Below are 21926 nucleotides of genomic sequence, written 5' to 3' on the forward strand. Positions count from 1 at the left end.
GTATACAGTTATATTTCTGTCTCTTATACACATCTTATTATTGTTTTTGTTTGCTTTTTATATTTATGTTTTTGATGCTGAATAAATAAGATTTCAGTTCAGTATGACATCACAGTAGAACAGTCGCCATCATAATTCATCTTACCATAGTCACTATCATACTACTGCTGAACAATGAACCATTGTGACCAATACATGGGTTCAGTTCCCATGTTATTATCTATTGAATTTGAATTTTGAATATTTTAGATATTATTTAAATATATTCTTTCATTTTTTGAATATCTAGATGAATCAGGTTCTGATAATGAATCCGATGATGATGTGATAGTTGTCTATGAAAGAAAACCGACTCCAGCACAGATAGCAATGGCTCTTAAATTGAGACTCCCGCCAACATTTTATCTTTATGAATACAAAGAGCCGTGTCCAGGTTGTATTGGATGTTACGACATTGACATTGCCGAGTTGTTTAATAAGGAGAATAGGTTCAGCACGGAAGATCAGAGGGAGACCAGCACAAAGGCAAAGGAAGAAAGTGTCCAACCAAGCCAAGAAAGTAAGTTGCATATTTGGAAATGTTGGTTGTTTGTTGGTGGTGGTATAACAATACCATAAAGTTACTGTACCATAAAGTTACTGATATATGCTGGTTGAGATTCGGTTGGCTGGGCTGTGTCAGGCCATTAAACTCTAGCTTCACCTTTAAACACTCAGAAGAATATATTAAGTTTAATTCACCTAAATGCCAAAAGGTTGGTGGTTTGTAATCAGCGAATGTATGGGATATTGCTGGCTGTTAATATGAGGTTAGGCCAAAATAGAAAAAAGACTAGTTTCTCATCCCTCGCACAACAATAAAAAAAAAAAAAAAGGAGAGCTCATTCTCCTTTTTTCAAAATATGATGGCAAACAACTACTTTTTTTTGTACTTGGCCTTAAGTGGCTGCCAAAAAAATATGGGAAGTTGAGCTACATCTGTTGGGTGTGATGTAATGCCGTAACACTTAATGATTGAAACCACTATTGTGACACGTATTCTGACAGTAACCCACTTTACAATTTAATCTGCACAAGCACAAACTTCATGCTCAATGAATATGAAATATGTGGAGTAGTCAACCAATGTTTACTTATAGAGTTACGTGAAATTGCCAAGATAGGAAGTGCGAGTGGGTTACTTTCTTCCAATCCTTTATATATTTAATAATTAATAGTGATGTAGTAAACCCTAAAAACCAAACCAGGGGGCTCTATCAAAAGTTTTATGGTTGGTAAATTAAGTAGTGGTCAGTTTTCATAGAAAATATACAGTGGCGTGTCTAGAAGTCTTGAAATTTGGGTGCTAATGGGAGGGGGCGCGAAGGTTGAGTGTTGCACTCGGTAATTAAGTGAGGCGCGCTATGTCGCAAAATAAGGTTATATGAGGTGATTTTTTTTCTCTTTGGAAATAATCAATGAGGGAGACCAAGGGGGACGTGGGCGTGGGGCATATACCTCTAGATACATTGAAGTTAGCAGGATTAAATTAGACATTAAAGTGTTTCTTTTTTTCCTCATGTTGTAGCGCCCTCTACAGCACCATTGATGTTTGGTGGTTCAACTGCTGGTAGTTTGTCCTTTGCTTCCATATCCGCTGAAACTAACAGTACTCCAGACTTTATGAAGCAAAGTAAGTAATCGCCATTATCTGGGGCAGAATGCACCCCCACCCCCAAATTGTATTAAGAAAAATAATTGTATTGTATTGTTGATGAACATAGTACCGGTAAGATTTTCAAGACATGAGAGTACAATTTCCGGGCATGTAGAGGTCGATAATATAAAAATGTCCGCACATCAGCGCCAACATTGTAGGGCAGTAGGTGGTGTACACTCTGATGCAATCCCTACTGTCAAATTCTGCATCTGCCTCAGCATATAGACATCCTGTATTATGTTATTTTATCCATTTGTTATTTTATTGTTATTTTATTTATTATATTTAATGCTTGTGGTGCATCACGTAATAACAGTTATTGTTTAGTTTTCCACCAATCAGCAGCAAGTCACTCTATCCGAACATATAAGTATTTGCCTGTTTGGATTCTCTGCAGATATTATCCTGAAGATGATTGAAGCAACTCAATCGAAATGTCGAAACATTCTCAACAAACAACAGTTATTTCAGAACTATCTATGTGGTGTACCGAAAGCATTAAATATATTATTACTTTACTATGCACACCCTTGTGCACTTAAGACTGACTTGTTTGCCTCTTCACTCTTCTGCATATTTTGTGTTTAATTGTTGTAATCGTCTTTTTTATTGTATTATTTATTCGTCTTTTTTGTGTTTGTGAGACTATACTATTGTGATGCATGGGGTTCCTGAATAATGATCAATTTTATGCCTACCATTATTTTCCTGAATTCTTGCGCTTAATAACCTCAAGGCGCAATGTAATTATCCAGTACCAGTTCCAGTTATTATTTTTTATCAAACTAATTTGGCTATATTTTTCCTTTATTTGTATATATCATAAAATATGTTATAACTTTTTTCTTTAATATAACTTTATTGTGAAAGAAAATTATCACTGAATGTATACAGTTATATTTCATTTGACTGTGATGTTTTACTGTATATAAAAATCACTTTTTTCAGTAAACATATAAAACATTACAACAGTTCGTAAAAAGTAAATACAGATGGTCCTGTCAAGAACATTCATCCAGTGACTATTTACTGTTATTACTTTAGGGTTTCAAATTTATTGATGTTGTTATACCGCCTACATACATGTAAAGGATTGTTTTGAAAACACTCGAGATACATGTCTTAGTGTTAGCTTGTTCTAAAAGAATGATTCCATTTTCATTCTACGATCTGTTCTTCAGAAACTTTTCAGAACTTTTCCTGGTCTGGTGCTGGTACACCTGGTGGCGCTGAAACTGAGTATGACCCGCATTATGAACCCATCGTAACCTTACCGGAGGTCACTGATATAAAGACTGGTGAAGAAGACGAGACCTGTCTGTGGAAGGAACGTGGAAAACTTTATCGCTTCAACAAGGAGTTGTACCAGTGGAAAGAATGCGGAGTTGGCGACATTAAGTTCATGCAAAACAAGAACACCGGTAGGATACGTATCCTAATGCGGAGGGAAAAGGTGTTGAAAGTATGCGCTAATCACATGATCACACCGGACATTGAGTTAAAGACGATGCAGTCGTCCGACCGTGCATGGGTCTGGAATGCGCTGGATTTTTCCGAAGGAAAAGCTAGTATTGAACAGTTGGCCATTAGATTCAAGAAACCTGAAGTGGCATCCGAGTTTAAAAATAAATTTGAGGAATGTAAACAACTTGCTATAGAAACAGAGAAAACGGGATCAGTAAAGAAGGTGGAGGAGAAAAAAGAGGAAACAGAAGTGAAGGTACAAGGGTGATTTTATTATTGTTAAGCCTGCTCCCACTTGGGTATACACATACATTAAAGTTACAAACAAACTCAATTAACATTGTTGTTCATCGCACTATAATAGCATGAGCAAACGTTTTGAATATACTGGTAACACTATGGTTTTTGCACATCCGTAGTATGTGCAAGCCATTCATTCATTAATTTAAATAAACCTATTTTCTTCATTTCATTTCATTTATTTTGTCCAATATAAAACACATTACAAAAAAGCACAAAATATTTGGGTTACTCAAAAGCGTCTGTCAAGGAGCTCTCCAAAACACGACTGACGAAACCAATGTAAATTATTTTAATAAGTAGTTTTATATTTTAAGACGATTTTGTACTGTTTTATGGATGTTTTTGTACAGATCCTGATGAAGAGCATAAGCTCGAAAGCTTGATGATTAAAGACACATTTTGTTCCATCCAAGCCTCCGACTATTTCTTTCATCTATACATACCATGAGGCATGTTTCAACAGGCTCTGAAGGCAATCAATTTCTTTCGCAATATATATATACTGTCTCTTATACACATCTTTTTGTGTTTAATTGTTGTAATCGTCTTTTTTATTGTATTATTTATTCGTCTTTTTTGTGTTTGTGAGACTATACTATTGTGATGCATGGGGTTCCTGAATAATGATCAATTTTATGCCTACCATTATTTTCCTGAATTCTTGCGCTTAATAACCTCAAGGCGCAATGTAATTATCCAGTACCAGTTCCAGTTATTATTTTTTATCAAACTAATTTGGCTATATTTTTCCTTTATTTGTATATATCATAAAATATGTTATAACTTTTTTCTTTAATATAACTTTATTGTGAAAGAAAATTATCACTGAATGTATACAGTTATATTTCATTTGACTGTGATGTTTTACTGTATATAAAAATCACTTTTTTCAGTAAACATATAAAACATTACAACAGTTCGTAAAAAGTAAATACAGATGGTCCTGTCAAGAACATTCATCCAGTGACTATTTACTGTTATTACTTTAGGGTTTCAAATTTATTGATGTTGTTATACCGCCTACATACATGTAAAGGATTGTTTTGAAAACACTCGAGATACATGTCTTAGTGTTAGCTTGTTCTAAAAGAATGATTCCATTTTCATTCTACGATCTGTTCTTCAGAAACTTTTCAGAACTTTTCCTGGTCTGGTGCTGGTACACCTGGTGGCGCTGAAACTGAGTATGACCCGCATTATGAACCCATCGTAACCTTACCGGAGGTCACTGATATAAAGACTGGTGAAGAAGATGAGACCTGTCTGTGGAAGGAACGGGGAAAGCTTTATCGCTTCAACAAAGACTTGAACCAGTGGAAAGAACGTGGAGTTGGCGACATTAAGTTCATGCAAAACAAGAACACCGGTAGGATACGTATCCTAATGCGGAGGGAAAAGGTGTTGAAAGTATGCGCTAATCACATGATCACACCGGACATTGAGTTAAAGACGATGCAGTCGTCCGACCGTGCATGGGTCTGGAATGCGCTGGATTTTTCCGAAGGAAAAGCTAGTATTGAACAGTTGGCCATTAGATTCAAGAAACCTGAAGTGGCATCCGAGTTTAAAAATAAATTTGAGGAATGTAAACAACTTGCTATAGAAACAGAGAAAACGGGATCAGTAAAGAAGGTGGAGGAGAAAAAAGAGGAAACAGAAGTGAAGGTACAAGGGTGATTTTATTATTGTTAAGCCTACAGATTTTCATTTACAATTTAATTTCTTTTCAGAGTTTGGCTGAAAAGTTCAAACCAAAACCAGGAAGCTGGAATTGTGACACTTGCTTAGTTTCTAACCCTCCGGGAACTGTTAAATGCCTTGCATGTGCCACACCAAAACCAGGGGTAGTACCAACAACACAGGCAACCACTTCTACATCATCCCAGCCACAACCAGCAAGTGCAACTGGTGGTTTCAGGTTTGGAGGAACAATTTCTTCACCACAAACCTCTGGGTTCACTTTTGGGGGAAGTGACAGTGACAAGCCTAGTCAAAATTCTGGCTTCAACTTTGGACAGGCATTTGATGGTAGCCAACCACAAACAACTAGGGGATTCTCATTTGGTAGCAGCAAACCAACTGGTGGTTTTTCATTTGGTGGTGAGTCAACTAAAGTGGCATCTTCAACTCAACAAAAACCCTCATCTCCTCCTGCTGTTGCTACTACCACTAATGATGCTGATAAAAAGGACAAAACAACGGTAAATATTGTTTTGCCTGTTCTCTTTATGTGATGTCGAAACCTCAAAACATGCTTTTCAAATTTTCAAACATTAAAAACTTGTAATGAAAATTAAGTGAATTTATTTAATTTTGATTTTTCAGAGTTTATCGGAAATGTTCAAGCCTAAAGCAGGAGTCTGGTCTTGTCCTACTTGTTTGTGTCAGAATACAGCAGAACATAAAAAATGCCCAGCATGTCAGACCCACCAGCCTGGTGCCCAACCAGAAGCCTCCAGTTCATTTGCATCTTCTACTACTAGTAGTTCTTTCAAATTTGGAAATACTTCATTAGAACAGTTACTTGGAAAGAGTACCACAGGACCTAAACAAGCTGGTGCCACATCACCTGCACCTGCAAAAACTTTCTCATTTGGTCAGTCAGGAAAACCTTTGCCACAGTTCAGTTATGGAGGAGGGGATGTTAGTGGTGCTGTCTCCAGCCCTCCTGCTTCTACTGGATTTACATTTGGAGCTCCAAAACCAACATCTGGTGGATTCATGTTTGGAAGTAATCTGAATCAAAACGCTGCTAAAGAACAAGCTGTTGACCTTTTCTCAACAAAGAAGACAACTGATCAGGGTTGCAAATTTTCAGAAATGGCTAAATCATTCACCTTCCAATTCAAAATGGATCCAGAAGAAGCAGCTAATGCACCTCCAAAATCTCCAACAAAATCACCAGGCATTCAACGATCGCCCGGTCTCATGAAATCACCAAGTCTGGATAAATCAGGAGATGATTCTTATTACAAAGATGATGATTATGATGGCTTGCATTTTGAGTCAGTTGTTCACCTTGATCCGGTTGAGCTGACAACTGGAGAGGAGAATGAGGATGTGATGTTCTGCCATCGAGCCAAGTTGTACCGGTATAACAAGGAATTCAATGAGTGGAAGGAGCGTGGCATAGGTGATATCAAAATAATGAAGCACAGAGAAACCGGACTCTACCGTATATTAATGAGACGAGAACAGGTTCTTAAGTTATGTGCAAACCACTTCATTCAACCAGAGATGGATCTGCATCCTAATTCAGGTTCTGATCGTTCTTGGGTGTGGACAGCAATGGATGCTTCTGATGATGGAAACGTCAAACCAGAATTACTGGCAGTTCGCTTTAAGACTTCAGATGTTGCTGCTGCTTTTAAAGAAGCTTTTGAGAATGCTAAGGAAGCTGTCATAAAGATTAAAGGTAGCAATCAAGCTAAGCCAACAGAGAAAGAAATAGATGATAAATCAAAAGAAGTGAAGAACGAAGACACAGAAGAAATCAAACCTGATCAAGTTGAAAAGAAAAGTGTAGATGATAAGGGAAATACTCTAGTAGAGGAGAAAGATAATGAGGAGGAAGATGACGACGATGAGGAGGATGATGACAATGATGAGGAGGAGGATGATGAAGATGAGGAGGAGGATGAGGACGATGATGAGGAGGATGATGAAGAGGAGGAGGCAGAAGACAAAAAAGTGGAGGATGAAGACAAGGACAAGACACAAGTTGACAGTGCAGGTATGTACAAGCCATTACAGTTTTAAACTTCAAACTTTAATTTAATGATCAGGAAAAAGTTTATTAATTATGCCAATTTCAATATCTCATTCCAACGAATGATGGCAAGAAATGATCACAGCTAACAATTGTGGCTCTCAAACCCATGAAACAGAAAATTATTTCATAATATTAATCATACTCACTGAAAAACTGTACATTAAAAAGCTTTGAAACTGAAGGATAGACTACATACTACCCACTAACCTAAAATCTTTTAACAATTATGAACCACTTTGAACTAAGATATTTTTTTTATTTCACTCGCACAGTAATCCAAACCATGCAAAATCTTGGGAGAATAGCAGTAGGCCTAAGAGTACTCTTACCGCATGTCATTATTTTGATTTCCGTTGCCTACTGGTAATATGAACGCATGCTTACCTAGGGACATAAGAAGAATAAGCAGGCCTAGAGGCAAGGTTTGCCCTCCCCTCCTCGGTTACGGGCCTGTACCTCAGTGTTAGCAAGTTTTATATTATGTAATTTCTATATTTTCAGTTACTTCTGCACCAACATTCAGCTTTGGACAAAGTTTTGCTGCAGCAGTGAGAAAAACAATGAGTGAAGGTTATTACCCAGAGGAAGAATGGGACGATCTGCAGTTTGAGCCAGTTGTCACACTAAAAGAAATTGAATTTAAAACTGGTGAGGAGGAAGAAGAACAGTTATTCTGCCAGCGTGCGAAACTGTACCGCTGGAATCGTGAGACGGCACAGTGGAAAGAGCGTGGGGTTGGCAAGATCAAGATCCTGAAGCACAAGGTTATGAATCGCTGCCGTGTAGTAATGCGGAGAGATCAAGTGCTGAAGATCTGTGCCAACCACATAATCACGCCGGAGATGGAATTAAAACCAAATGCAGGATCAGACAGATGGCTCGTCTGGAATGCCATGGATGCATCAGACATGGAACCTAGGCTGGAACAGCTTGCCGTCAAATTCAAAACTCCTGCTATTACTGCAGATTTCAAGGCAGTCTTTGAAAAATGTCAAGGCACTTAAAGTAAGAGAAGTAGTTTTTACATTTTTTTTTTTTGCATTTATATCATATTTCAATATTTAATCGTATTGCTTTGTTATAACAATAATTGTCTGTATATTAAACTTAATCCCATGTTTTACCATCCCCTAATTCAAGAGGTCTGAAATTGAAGTTCTACGTTTTGCGTAGGTACATCCTGCAAAGGAATTAATGGTCCATAAGTGACACACTGTGACATACTGTGAAACTAATTTTCAGGTGCACAAAGAAAACTGAAATGGCCTGGAAGATAAAAGTTTGCCCGATGGTGATTGATTTGTGGCCTGTGAAAATATATTAGAATTCCTGTGTGTGCGGCCTGCTAACCATCTTTGCCTAGAAAACCCTTGTTATGTACAACCTGACACCGATCATTTCTAAAAGTAATACTGTAAAACCTTGAATTGAAGCCCAGTGGGCTTAATCTTGAGATGAAGCCCACCTCGAATTTAAGCCCCCTCTTTAGTTTGCAAAATTAGCCTCGAAAGGCCATGGGCTTCTTTTCAAGATAGCATAGGTTTCTTTTCGACATAGTATGGTACAAACACTGTGCATGAATTTCAGAAAACAAAATAAACTAAAAACAAGCTTGGTTTATACAGTAGTTTAGTTGATTTAATGCCATTTAAATACACTTCATGATCCAGATTGATGTTACAGTGGCCTTATTTATTGTTTTATAGTCCAAATTCACAAAATTTACAGCATTCATTTTGAAAAGAAGCCCCCCCCCCTTTCTTTACTTTGCAAAGTCGCCTCGAAATGAAGCCCATCTTGAAAAGAAGCCCATTCAAAGTTCGCAAAAAATTGCGTCCTAATAATATTTAGTGAAGTCATTATGTTCTACGTCCTTCTGTCATCGTAAAATCGAAAGCTCCCTAATTTCAAATTTGTGGATGGAGACTGCATTTTGTTGAATGAATAAACTAAAGCCAAGCCTTACAGTTGTTCCATTATACACTGATTTTGTTTTTGTCTGTTTTTTCTCTTTCAGATTCTACAGAGTGTTAATCTGGTAGATAAATTGCAATATAGATTGTTTGTCCTCGCAGCAATTTGACCAGTCGACATGTATTTCGTGGAATCATCTAAACACAACCTTTTTTGTGTCATCTTTGCTAAACTTTCAAAGACTTAAAAATTCTAATATTTGATCACTTATTTAAGGAAGCTAATACCGGTAATTCTTTCCAAAAATTTTGAATTTTGAAAATTAGAATATTGCAATATTTTCTTCACCAATTAGCAGACATATTATATCTACTTGAAGTAGTCCCATTTCTTAATTTTTCATATAAATCTTGGTAATCTAATGTCATGTCATACATTGGGAAGGGTATTGGACATTGTGAGAAGGTTAACATTATTGCAATACTATTTAATGTGCTGTTTCAATGAAAAATTGATGAAATATCAATTAGTAATTGATGGTAATCATGACAGAAAAGCAGTGACATGAATTGTTAACTTTTTTTGTCAAAATTAATGTTGCTTAGCATTAGCAACAGTTTCTATGGTTATCAGTCATATTGTTGTTTAGGATACAAAATTGCTGTATATCATGTTTGAAATGATTGTAGAAGTTTAAAACATAATTAAAATAGTTTTGCTATTATGTCATCATTTTATATGATTTGTGTTGCTATGGCATCATTTGATATGATCATTGTTGCTATGGCATCATTTTCATGTCATTGCTATGACATTAATTGATGTACTAATTGATGTTGCCATAGCACCATTTGATATGATTGATGTTGCTATGGCATCATTTGATATGATAGTGTTACTATGAAACCATTTGATGTGATTGGTGTTGCTGTGGCACCATTTCATATGGTTGGTGCTGCTATGGCATAATTTGATATGATTATTGTTGCTCTGGCACCTAGTACGTACAGTGTTACTGATCAATAACATATTCTGATTGGTCGTTGTTAAGATTGATTAGCACTTCAGAAAGTAAAGTATGTTGCTACTATGTACAATCTATAGAGTATGTGTTTGACCCCCTAAAATAACACGCAAAATGACTCTGTGCTACTGAACCTCGAACAAGGGCCACAAAGGTCAATCAGTCAGCAAGCCGTCAAGGGATGGTATAAAAACAGGCTTACAGAGTACTCTTTTTGAACCTGGCCGAATTGAAAGAGATGTGGCACATGCAGTAGACCTACCTGTAGTTCTTTAACATCCAGTAATGCTGATACTGTTTGGACTACAATTTAAACCGTAACGGAAGAGGAATCTGACAAAAGAAACAATACTATACAATACACTATACAATAATTGCCTTGTCTTACCTGGTGTCACAATGTTGATATATGGTAGCACTAATATAAGTATACTAAAGTGAATTTATTCGCGCGATTTGAGGTTGGCCTAGGCCTTTCGTAGTGAATCAGCGAAAGCTGAATTGTTTTGACATGTGCTTCGTCAGAAGTTCACCAGTTATTTTATCTTTTATGAGAATTTTGCCAAAATTCAACGGTTCATGTACATGAACATATATACATTTCTATCGTTTTTTGCTACAGCGAATTCGGTAGTATAGTTCGAACTGTTTCTACTTTTTTCGAAGCGAAAAAATGCGCAACCAATCAGAGCTCATGGAGCGAACCGACGCTTTCGATGATTTGCGCGTATAAATTGCCTAGGATTAAAAAGTTACCTCAGTTGCAAAGTCAGGACCTATTGTTGTTGTATGTTGTCTATGATGGTAAACCGGGGCTTATTTAAGAATTTAAATTCAATTAAGAAACTGATGTGGCGCAAATTGATTGACTGATTGAATTTATTCGTAATCACAGTCATAAAATACATATAAACATGATAGGGCCTATACAAAAAACAGACAAGATAAAAATTTTCACAAAAACATTACACTAATTACAAGGAAAAGCCTAAAAAAGTACACATTATTTCCATTGGGGTGGGCCCTTGATAAGCAGAGATCAAGACATAAAATATATATACGTAGCCTATGGTACAACAAAGGGATAGATATTGGAGCTCCCTCCAATCTGAGACCACCTTTTGGAACAGCGGTGGCGCCAGATTAATGTGCCAACAAGCGCCGGACATGTCCGGCGGAGGAGTCCGAACCAAGGGGCCCACTAGAGCCTCAGTAAAAACGGTTGGAATAAACAATCCCTGGTAGAGTTTTGTTCTTTTGGACCACAATATTATTCTGAATTACAAACTTGCAAAACTCTCAAATATGCCCTGTGAAAATGGCAATTGCAAACTCTGTAATACAGGTGATGGTGGAAGATTAATCCACTTTCTTTTAATTTGTCCTATTAATAATATCAGAGAAGTCGAATTGCCAGATTTAAAACAACAACTTTATAGTAACAATCTTCTACATGTTTTCCAAGAATTCGAACAGTCTAATAATAGAAATAAATTACATTTTATCCTCGGAAATGAAAATAACCATTTTTGTGATAAGAATATCAATTTCTTAATCGATAAATTTTGCAAATCTTTAGCCAAAAGACGGTGGACTCAAAGGAGATGTGACTTCTTTAAAATTTTGTAGCTTAAGTTTTATCTGTGCTGTTGTGTAATTACAGTATTATATTTGATTTTTAAGCATGTGTAATCATTACTGTGCGTGCATACTCATACTGTATGTAGAGCATAAACGCTTTCTTTTAATTCTAATTTATATAATTTTAATTTTGTTTTTATAATATTCTTAAATGTTCAAATTATTTCATTTGGTTTCTATTTATGTACTGTATACTGAATGAAAATTCGTTCAAAGTGTAACCAGGGCGTTGGCTTGCTTTGCTGCATTCTCGGACAGAACGTCAGACTTTCGTCGGGTGGTGGGGCTGTCTGGGTGCTAGTGCTATCTATGGCTCTGGCTAGTGGTCTTCCCTCGAACAACATCCAACGACAGGGAGGACGGATAGCATTCGGCTGGCTGCGTTGCCTGGCGGGGGCCCGGTGGCGTCGGTTCGGGGCATTGCGGGGTGGGTTAGCCTCATGATTTGCTTTGCACGACTTTTCAAACCAGTCTCTTATTTTTGTTTTGTTTGTAGTTTATTTTTGAAGTGTTTAATTTGATTGGTGGGTTGGAAATAATGTTATTTGAGTTATCTGTAAATCTCATATATCTCATCTAGTTAAGAATTTAATTTTTTATTTTTGTTGCGTTGTTCTTTTCTGGATGCACCGTTAGAATTTGTTTAACGTGTGCCACTGTTATAAAAGTGTTATCCAATAAATACGACGGTATTGTATTTTATAGGCAAATTATTATTTCTTTTAGGCCACTTTTGATCCGATGACCTAGGCCATAGGCCTACATAATTTTAACTAAATCGGATGTTACAATAAATACCGTACTAAACAAGACAAGCCAATTAAAATCAATAGGCCTATATTTTTTTGGACAATTATTTATCTTAACAAAACGTAGACTGATGATAGTGATGGTACTGTAATAAAAATGTCCCAGTCACTCGGCAGACTTTGGCTTGGAAAAGGGCCTTGGTTAATTTTCTTTTGTAAAAAAAATATTTTAATTTACTGGGGGACCCTTGAGGCTCCGGAGCCCCTGGCTTTATGCCAGCGAGATCTCATAACCATTACGCCACTGTACTCCCCCCCCCCCATCCCCCCCCCCCCGGCCCATCCCCTCCCCGCTGGCGCCACCACTGTTTTGGGGCCCCAACATTTTGGGTGGTCTTCGGTCTCCAATGTGAGGGTTGGTTTGGGTTAAATGATTGACGAATGTTAATTAGAGGAGTCTCGGAATTTTGTTAATAATACTTTATGAACGTTAAAGTCGGAATCTGCGAGTGTGAAAAAACTAGACTTAACAATTATATTGCTTCGTTTAAGAAGCTATTCTCGGGATTCAATGATCCATGCTTCCTGCCAAACATTTCTATGTCCTGCTGACCCATTTCCAGCCTGATACGGAGCTCCACAAACTCCTATTTCCCGATAATACCGAGCAGACGTCACTGGGACCACAAAAAGTTCCCGGCAAACAAAGTTCCAACTGATACGAAGCAGAGACGTCACTGACAACATACGGTGGCTCCGAAACAGTGTTTACCTTTCTGTATAATCAGGCATTATGAGACGGATGAAAAACAATCTTTCGATTTTCTTATAGTTTTTTTTTTTACTTTTATGAAACCAACTCAGAGCCAATGCAACTTTATAGGTCGAGTAAGCCCTACTTTGATATGGAGCCTATTTCGGAGTTGTAACTATCTATTGGTGTTATTTTTAAAGTTATTTATTTATTATCAGTCTTTAATTATTATCAGTAGAGGTGTAGGCCTACTGTATCTCAATACCAATGTTACTATCACATATGTGATTGACTATTATTCGTTGTTACCTTGGGAAATTTTCTTATTTAAATTTTCTTATGTGTTACCACATTACTAGAACAAATTACCACGCAGTATTCGCACTTCAGCACCTGTTACAATATTTAAGAAAATGTTTTATTGTTTCCTTCTGATTAGGAATTGACTAAGTACTAGGTGCCAACACCATTCGAGCACCTGTGAACTGGCGGGTCTTGCGCCATAAATTGCTGGGGAACGGTGCGGTGGTGTCAGTGGTTTCACCTGCGTTGTTTTTTGTTTTGTTTTTTCTTACTTTCCGGTTTTCTTCTGTTAGATGTACGGTATTTCATCGTCACAGTATATTAGTAAAAATACATTTAAAAAAAAACAAAAAAGCGCTCTGATCTTCTCCGTGTGACTAAGAGGTCAGACGTGATGGTGTGCCGTGTACAGGCCCAAAAGAGGATGCGCTTCATGAAATAGCGCTATATAAATTATGTAGTATAGGCCTAGGCCTATGTATGTAATCCAATGTATAAAATAGAATGTGACTTGGCATCATATGTTAGTAGAGATGTGTATAAGAGACAGGGGCGTTGGCTTGTAGGTGTATTTCATCGTCACAGTATATTAGTACTGTCTCTTATACACATCTAGATGTGTATAAGAGACAGGTATAGACTTAATTATACTTTATGAACGTTAAAGTCGGAATTTGCGAGTGTGAAAAAACTAGACTTAATAATTATATTGCTTCGTTTAAGAAGCTATTCTCGGGATTCAATGATCCATACTTCCTGCCAAACATTTCCATATCCTGCTGACCCATTTCAAGCCTGATAAGGAGCTCCACAAACTCCGATAATACCGAGCAGACGTCACTGGACCACAAAAAGTTCCCGGCAAACAAAGTTCCAGCTGATACGAAGCAGAGACGTCACTGACAACATACGGTGGCTCCGAAACAGTGTTTACCTTTCTGTATAATCAGGCATTATGCATGAGACAGATGAAAAACAATCTTTCGATTTTCTTATAGTTTTTTTTTTTTTTTTTTACTTTTATGAAACCAACTCAGAGCCAATGCAACTTTATAGGTCGAGTAAGCCCTACTTTGATATGAAGCCTATTTCGGAGTTGTAACTATCTATTGGTGTTATTTTTAAAGTTATTTATTTATTATCATGTCTTTAATTATTATCAGTAGAGGTGTAGGCCTACTGTATCTCAGTACCGAAGTTACTATCACGTATGTGATTGACTATTATTCGTTGTTACCTTGGGAAATTTTCTTATTTTAATTTTTTTATGTGTTACCACATTACTAGAACAAATTACCACGCAGTATTCGCATTTCAGTCCCTGTTACAATATTTAAGAAAATGTTGAAAACTTTATTGTTTCCTTCCGATTAGGAATTGACTAGTACTAGGTGCCAACACCATTCGAGCACCTGTGACCTGGCGGGTCTTGCGCCATAAATTGCTGGGGAACGGTGCGGTGGTGTCAGTGGTTTCACCTGCGTTGTTTTTTGTTTTGTTTTTTCTTACTTTCCGGTTTTCTTCTGTTAGATGTACGGTATTTCATCGTCACAGTATATTAGTAAAAATACATTTAAAAAAAAACAAAAAAGCGCTCTGATCTTCTCCGTGTGACTAAGAGGTCAGACGTGATGGTGTGCCGTGTACAGGCCCAAAAGAGGATGCGCTTCATGAAATAGCGCTATATAAATTATGTAGTATAGGCCTAGGCCTATGTATGTAATCCAATGTATAAAATAGAATGTGACTTGGCATCATATGTTAGTAGAGTATCCTGGAACGGTAAGCGGAAGGTATTTGCTTCGAATCCCATTTTTCTATAATATTTATTATTAATTAAAGTATATTATTTATAAATTTAAATAGGCCTATTAAAAAAATAAATGTATAGGCATATATTTAATAATGAATATTTATGTATAATATTATATTTCTCTATAAATATATGTATTATATATATATATACATATATACACACACATATATATAACATATTTTTATAGAGAAATATAATAGGCTATACATAAATAATAATTATACTTTCATTATTAAACATATGCCTATACATTTATTTTTTTAATATTTAAATTTGTATATATGTGTATAGGGCCTATATATATTATGTAGGATTGCTATATATAATATTTAAACAATTCTGACTTTTTATTGGTTGCTTTTTTCAACTTTTTGATGTTTAAAACACTTCTTTTCTTTTTGTTTGTAAACTGTCTTATTTCTTTTTACCCTTTTCATGTGGCTCGTTGACTTTTTTAATGGTTTTCTTTTCGTATTTTATTTTTCCTGTAATTATCTTGTTTTTGATACTATAATGCTGTTTTAAAACCGAAAGGTCCACTGATTAATCTCAGATAAGAAAGTATACTCTGAGTATTGAAATGCACGCTGTTTTAATTGCTTAAATGATTTTCGTACTGTATTTTTGAGCATGAAATACTACGAACATAAAATATGCCAAAGTTATTCCATTTCACGCTTCTGAGCAATCCTCAGACAAACTATATTTTTTAATTTTCACTCTATTATGAACATTAAGGCTTAGTATTACACCAGCGAAAATCGGGATTTGAAATTATATTTAACAGTAATCTGATTCGTTCATGTAGAGCTACCTTATTTGTAATACTGGGTGCAATTCATTTACCTCATGAGTTTATTGTAAAATAGCGCCCTCTCCTCTTCTCATCTGTCAATTTCCTCTATTTCCTTTCCACGTATGACCATTCTCCATGGTATGGCTTTCTTAGAAGGTGATCCCTGCTAACACAATATTAAAAATACCTGTCTATGTAAATACGGAAGATAAGATAGAAAGTACAATTAATTGAAAATTAAGAAAGTTCTGTTTTCCGCTGCTTATCATGCTTATGCGAACACACATGTTTTGTATTGTGATACACTACCCGCTCTGGTAGTAGTAATACTAACATCATAATTTGCTTTTAGTGTACCTTGTTGGTATTATGAGGGGATAGTTTAATGTTATGAAAATCTGGCGCATGCGCAGACCTGTAAGATGGCGGTCTGCATAAACAATCACGCAGTGTAGGGATGTACCGTCCATATTTTACTCATTATTTTCCAGTATAAGGTAGGATTTGTAATTTATTTGCCGTGTTTGAATCATATTTGAAGTAGGTAGTTGTAAAATATATTTGAAATCCTGGACTTTGTTTCTGAACATCGACAGTTTAGTGAATTTTCTACCGTGACAGCCTACGCTCTCTCGGACACCCTAGCCCGCCAGCTGTTTTACTGTGAGGCGAGAGGGATATCATATGCGATGGAAAATAGAACAACGGTGGGGGGGCTGAAACATTAAGTACACATGTAACATCAAATTTCTACCATCCATCGCATTACTTTATGTTCATTCAGTATGTTGTAGATATATGAGCTCATTACATACGAGGCCTAGATTGAATGTTAGATTGTGTACATCAACGATTATTCGTTTTTATGGTCATTATTTTTGTTGTCACGTTCGTCTGTCAAGATCTTGAAGCCGACGCAGTGAGTAATTAGAGTGTCCGTGACCCGTTGTCGAAAAAAATCCGCTCTCAATTTTCCGTCAGTCTGTCGGCATCTTTATTCTGAGACTTGTCGTGGAAATTGACATACCTCCCATTCATTTACACTGAGTAAACCTAGCTAGGTTATCCTTCTGTCCAGTCTATTCTTAACCACTGGAACTTTAAGATGCTTTTTCACCTTGTGTCAAAGATTTTGTAAACATTCGACTGGCAATTGGAATTATTATAATAATTTTCATCTTGATGTTTTTAATTAACAATATTTATCATCGTTTTATACCATTACTAACTATGGATTATCAATCAATAATGTTCATTGTTGGAAAGGTAAGCATAGCATAAGAGTTTGTTTATTTTCAATGTTTTATTACATGCATCACATACTGTAATATCATTGATCATCATAGCTTATTTATTTTATAGTAATGTTTATTGAGCGTACACTTTTTTTTATAAGAACACATAAACTTGTAGATTACTAATGGTTTGGTTGCCCTAAGCCTCAGGTAAAACACTTTCAGCATTTTTTTTCCCCTTCTATTTTTTTTTATTTGAATTCATTCGGTACTACCAATTTATTTTCAATCTCTTCTAATCATATGTTATTGATAAATTGTTTATTATATTTGCTATTATAATTAATGTAATAATAATAAAATATGTGAAACATGCACATATTGCTGGCATCTATGTGAATTTTGAATTTATTTTTTAAAAAGTTTTTTTTTTTTTATATTACTCTTGTCTCCCTGTCTCCCTTATTATCTAATAGTAATAATAATAATATATAATTTATAAATTTCCTCATATCAATACAAGAGGAGGGCGAAGCCAAGGAGGAACAATGTTTCTGTACTGTGTATGAATTTTGCCCTATGTAAAGTAAAAGGGCTGTTTCACAATAGTAAGGTGTACCAATTCAACTGTTGCAGTGAATATATTGATTTTCATGACTACATTACTGCATGTTGATGGCTGTTTCATACATCATCTTGCCCAAGTATGCTGATGATTGAAAATTAGTGTTTGCTTTAAATTCTATGGCTAATCATCACTGTCTCTTCCTAATAAATTGTGGCTGACTGAATTGTAATCACTGTCTAAAATATATTGTTATTAAAAAAGCCCTTTTTATCATGTAATTTTTTTGGACTCCTTTAAAAGAAAATGTTGTCAAATAAAAGATGACCCTGTTGTTGAGATATTTTTCTCATTTTTTTATTGGCAGTACAGTACCACCAACTGTGCTTTACTGTGTATGAAGATCATGATTTCTCATCATGTCTTCGATATAACATTACAGTATTCCGCCACACAACACAGTGTATAGTAGTTCTAGTTGGCAAGGATTGTCTCTGACCATTAACAATATCTGGTAGACTAGAAATTGCAAATTGCAAGTGAAGTGCTGCGAAGTACAACTGCATGTAAATGTTCTTCGAACAAAATTATTTATGCGAGTCAAGAGAAAATAATGAATAATAAAAATATAACAAATAATATGAGACACGACCCATTGTCTATATTAGAACACTGCCGAGCTGACGTAGAATCATAGTAAAAACGAGCGTTGGTACCGTGTATGCCAGTCTACAACAAGCGTCGCCTAAATGTAATAATTAGCACACTGAAATAGGCTAGTAAATATGTTTAACTGGGTTCGTAAATAATATTGGCCTCAAAATATTGTGGCTGAGACATGGGCCGATTAAACGTAGAAATATAGGAAACCTAGAAATATAGTAAAGACGCTGAATAGTAATATTCGAGCGTCGCGACATGCGGGCGTGGTACGTGTAGGTTAGTCTACAAACGTCGCCTAAAGTAATTGATTTTACCCGGCAGAACGAAAGAAGGAAACTTCGCTTTTCAGTCGTCTTAGGCCCTTGTTTTTTGACAAACAATGACCTTTCAGAGGTCAAATTGCTGTCAAGAATATGAATTGGCTGCTTCGCAGCAATAAAAACTGATAAACATACTACAGTACTGTATGCAACAAAAACAATAGAACATAATACAATGTAGTATACTGGTAGGTTACTTTGTAGATAAATTATTATTTCATAGATATTTGAAAATTAATATTCAGTCCTTTATTTGATTTTAAAATTTGTTAGTGATTTGTAATTGCATACAGTAGCCTCAATACAGTAAATCACAGTTTATATCATGCATTTAATTAAATTCCTTCTCCCTGGCCCCTCTCCAGAAATAAGAAAAATTTGGTAACATGTTCTACTGTAATGTAAACTTGTAAAAATCCTGAGAGTCTGGCAGTTGCAAAGTTATGGCTCTTGAGGTATTGTTACCATGGAAGTGTCAGTCATCATTTTCCATTTAAAGAAATTAATGGGGAAATTAGAGATGACCAAATTTCATTACTTGATTTTTTGTACAGTACCATACTGTGTTGGTCAACCTATTATGTTTCATATTCTCATCCATTTTATTGAGTACTAAAGCTAATTTAGGCTGAGAATACTATAGATGAAGGGTAAGTTGACCTTGGTTAAATCTGTCATAAACATAATCAGAAAAATGGCCTTTTAAATTTTATTATTTTTCTGAGTTGTAATATTATTTATTTCTGACTATTGGTTGTTCTTACTCAATCTACAGTCTAATTGCCACTAAATTATTTAATTATTTTTTTCAATCATTTTATAGCAATGTATTCATTAAAAAAAAATGTTTTGTTGTGGAGTCCAATAAATAATAACTTATTTCAAAGGAAAATTATGGAATTATACATACAAAGAATTAATAGATATGTTTACGAAAGATTTCAAAATGAGAGATGCATTATCCAAAGGAAAGTGAATTCTAAACTTTTGACCTTATTGTACTTCTTACTATCTTATCCCAGATATAAATACTGTAGCCCTGATGTTAAATGATCCAATTGGGAATTTCAATTGGTTTACATAATGTGAGGAAAAACCCTTCTATAACCTTTTATTGGCCTAGTTAAATAGTCAGGGCTGAAAAAGTGTGTGAGAGTATAACCAGTGATGAAGGCTTACATATCCCTGAAGGTTTTTGTTTAGTTTTAAATTTTATTTTTTTTATCTCCAAAAAAATATGACCAGTGTTGGGCTACAGTAAATATAGTGTAGTACATAGTTTGGTGTTTGACGCATTCCATAGATAAGTGTTCATCGTTAGATGCGGCAGTTTGTCATAATCTACATGGTTTGTATTGTAGGATCGTGAGCAATCCAGCAATACGTGGGGTAAATTGAAACACACCAGCTTCCGTTAAACACAATTGTTAAGAAGAACGAAGTATAAGACTTGCATGGTATAAGCCACATATTTAGCTTTGTGAAGCCATATAATTTTTAGCTTTATTTTGCAATTACTGTACATTAAATTTACTTCCTCCCTCTTCCTCCTACCAATCACTCCAAGTAACATCAACTTCCGACAACAATTAAACTATAACATTTTATGTAATGTTCTTGCTCTCTATGTTTTGTCATATATGATGACAAGTATTGCTATCAACAGGTATGTTGATGGTAACCTATTGAGAAATACCACTACTCAATTTTCCTTAAACATTTTACCTTATCATAAATCATTTTTATTACTATTATTGTATTCATTTTATATCAGCACGCACACTGTACTGTGCCCAAATACAATCACGGAGCAGTATAAAAAAAGTAATAAAATCACTGCTACCTCAAGGTGTTACAGTACCAATCACATGTTATATTACTTTATTGAACATTTCTAACTAAAAAATAGTAAACTAGAAGTGGTGTGTACTTTGATGGTTACTGTATGCTGTTGCTAGAGTGTTTTTATGCAGTCTTCATGTGTGGTTGTCCCCTGTAGCATGTAGAAATTTTATGAAAACTCTGCTTAACCTTGTGTCATGCTACTGCATTAATCTCTGAATGAGAATGAAATTTTGAAATTTATTTTTATTTTTTTTATTTACATGCTCATTCAACAGCACGAATCCACCTCTTTTACAGTATGGAACTTAAAAAATATAAATTGAGCATAAAAATAGTTTCTTAATGATTTTGCTATAAAAACATTTAAAACACATAAAGATAAAATTAAAAAATGTCAATTGTAGTCCCCCCCCCCCCTCCCCAACCATACTCGCACCTAGCGGGGACCTAGCCAGGGATGTAATTTGACAGCACTACTGTAGGCCTACACACCCGAAAACGTGGCTATTCTAACATGTAAAATTTTGGCCCTTCTGAGGCACATACACATACGGGTAAATTTTAGGTACATCCCAGCACTACGGGGACTCAACTACGTGTCCAAGGTGGCCGGGACTACAATTGACAAATGCATAGTAACAACAAAATATAGTATTTTTATTTAATGGTGAATACAAAGTTTATGATCATCAGAACTACCGTATATGCATCAATTTAATTACAATGTAGTTTTTTTTTCTAGAGCAATTATAATTATACCAGTATTATTTTGCGAGAGAATAAACATAATTTTTTTATTGATTTAATTGAGTTAAATACAATTAATGTAAAAGCACTCTATCTACATTTGCCCTATCCAAAACATATTTTGTACCAACATTACTCAGAAGGTAAACACATTAGTGTAAGAGAGGGGGTGAAACTTTGTAGCATTCACAGCCTGACCTCCCCCCCCCCCCACCTCCTCCAAATATGCCATAAAAAGTAGAGAGAATATGGGCAGTCTCTTATACACATCTAGATGTGTATAAGAGACAGGCATCACATACTGTAATATCATTGA

The 21926-nt window shown here is 35.5% G+C and overlaps 1 protein-coding gene across 1 annotated transcript in view; it reads left to right on the forward strand.

Annotated features, from left to right (window-relative positions):
- LOC117102685 (E3 SUMO-protein ligase RanBP2-like) overlaps positions 1-9531 on the forward strand; it is a 16949-nt gene extending 7418 nt beyond the window's left edge. The window contains exons 2-9 of the mRNA XM_033243064.1: positions 290-559; positions 1568-1672; positions 2881-3419; positions 4604-5131; positions 5197-5667; positions 5792-7199; positions 7740-8243; positions 9256-9531. Coding sequence (XP_033098955.1) covers positions 290-559; positions 1568-1672; positions 2881-3419; positions 4604-5131; positions 5197-5667; positions 5792-7199; positions 7740-8242 — 3824 coding nt within the window. The 3' untranslated portion in view covers position 8243; positions 9256-9531. The remainder of the gene's footprint in view (positions 1-289; positions 560-1567; positions 1673-2880; positions 3420-4603; positions 5132-5196; positions 5668-5791; positions 7200-7739; positions 8244-9255) is intronic.
- Positions 9532-21926: the final 12395 nt, after the last annotated feature.

Source organism: Anneissia japonica, unplaced genomic scaffold (assembly GCF_011630105.1).
Source record: "Anneissia japonica isolate Jap-2015-1 unplaced genomic scaffold, ASM1163010v1 scaffold287759_len370742_cov166, whole genome shotgun sequence".
Classification (NCBI taxonomy): domain Eukaryota; kingdom Metazoa; phylum Echinodermata; class Crinoidea; order Comatulida; family Comatulidae; genus Anneissia; species Anneissia japonica.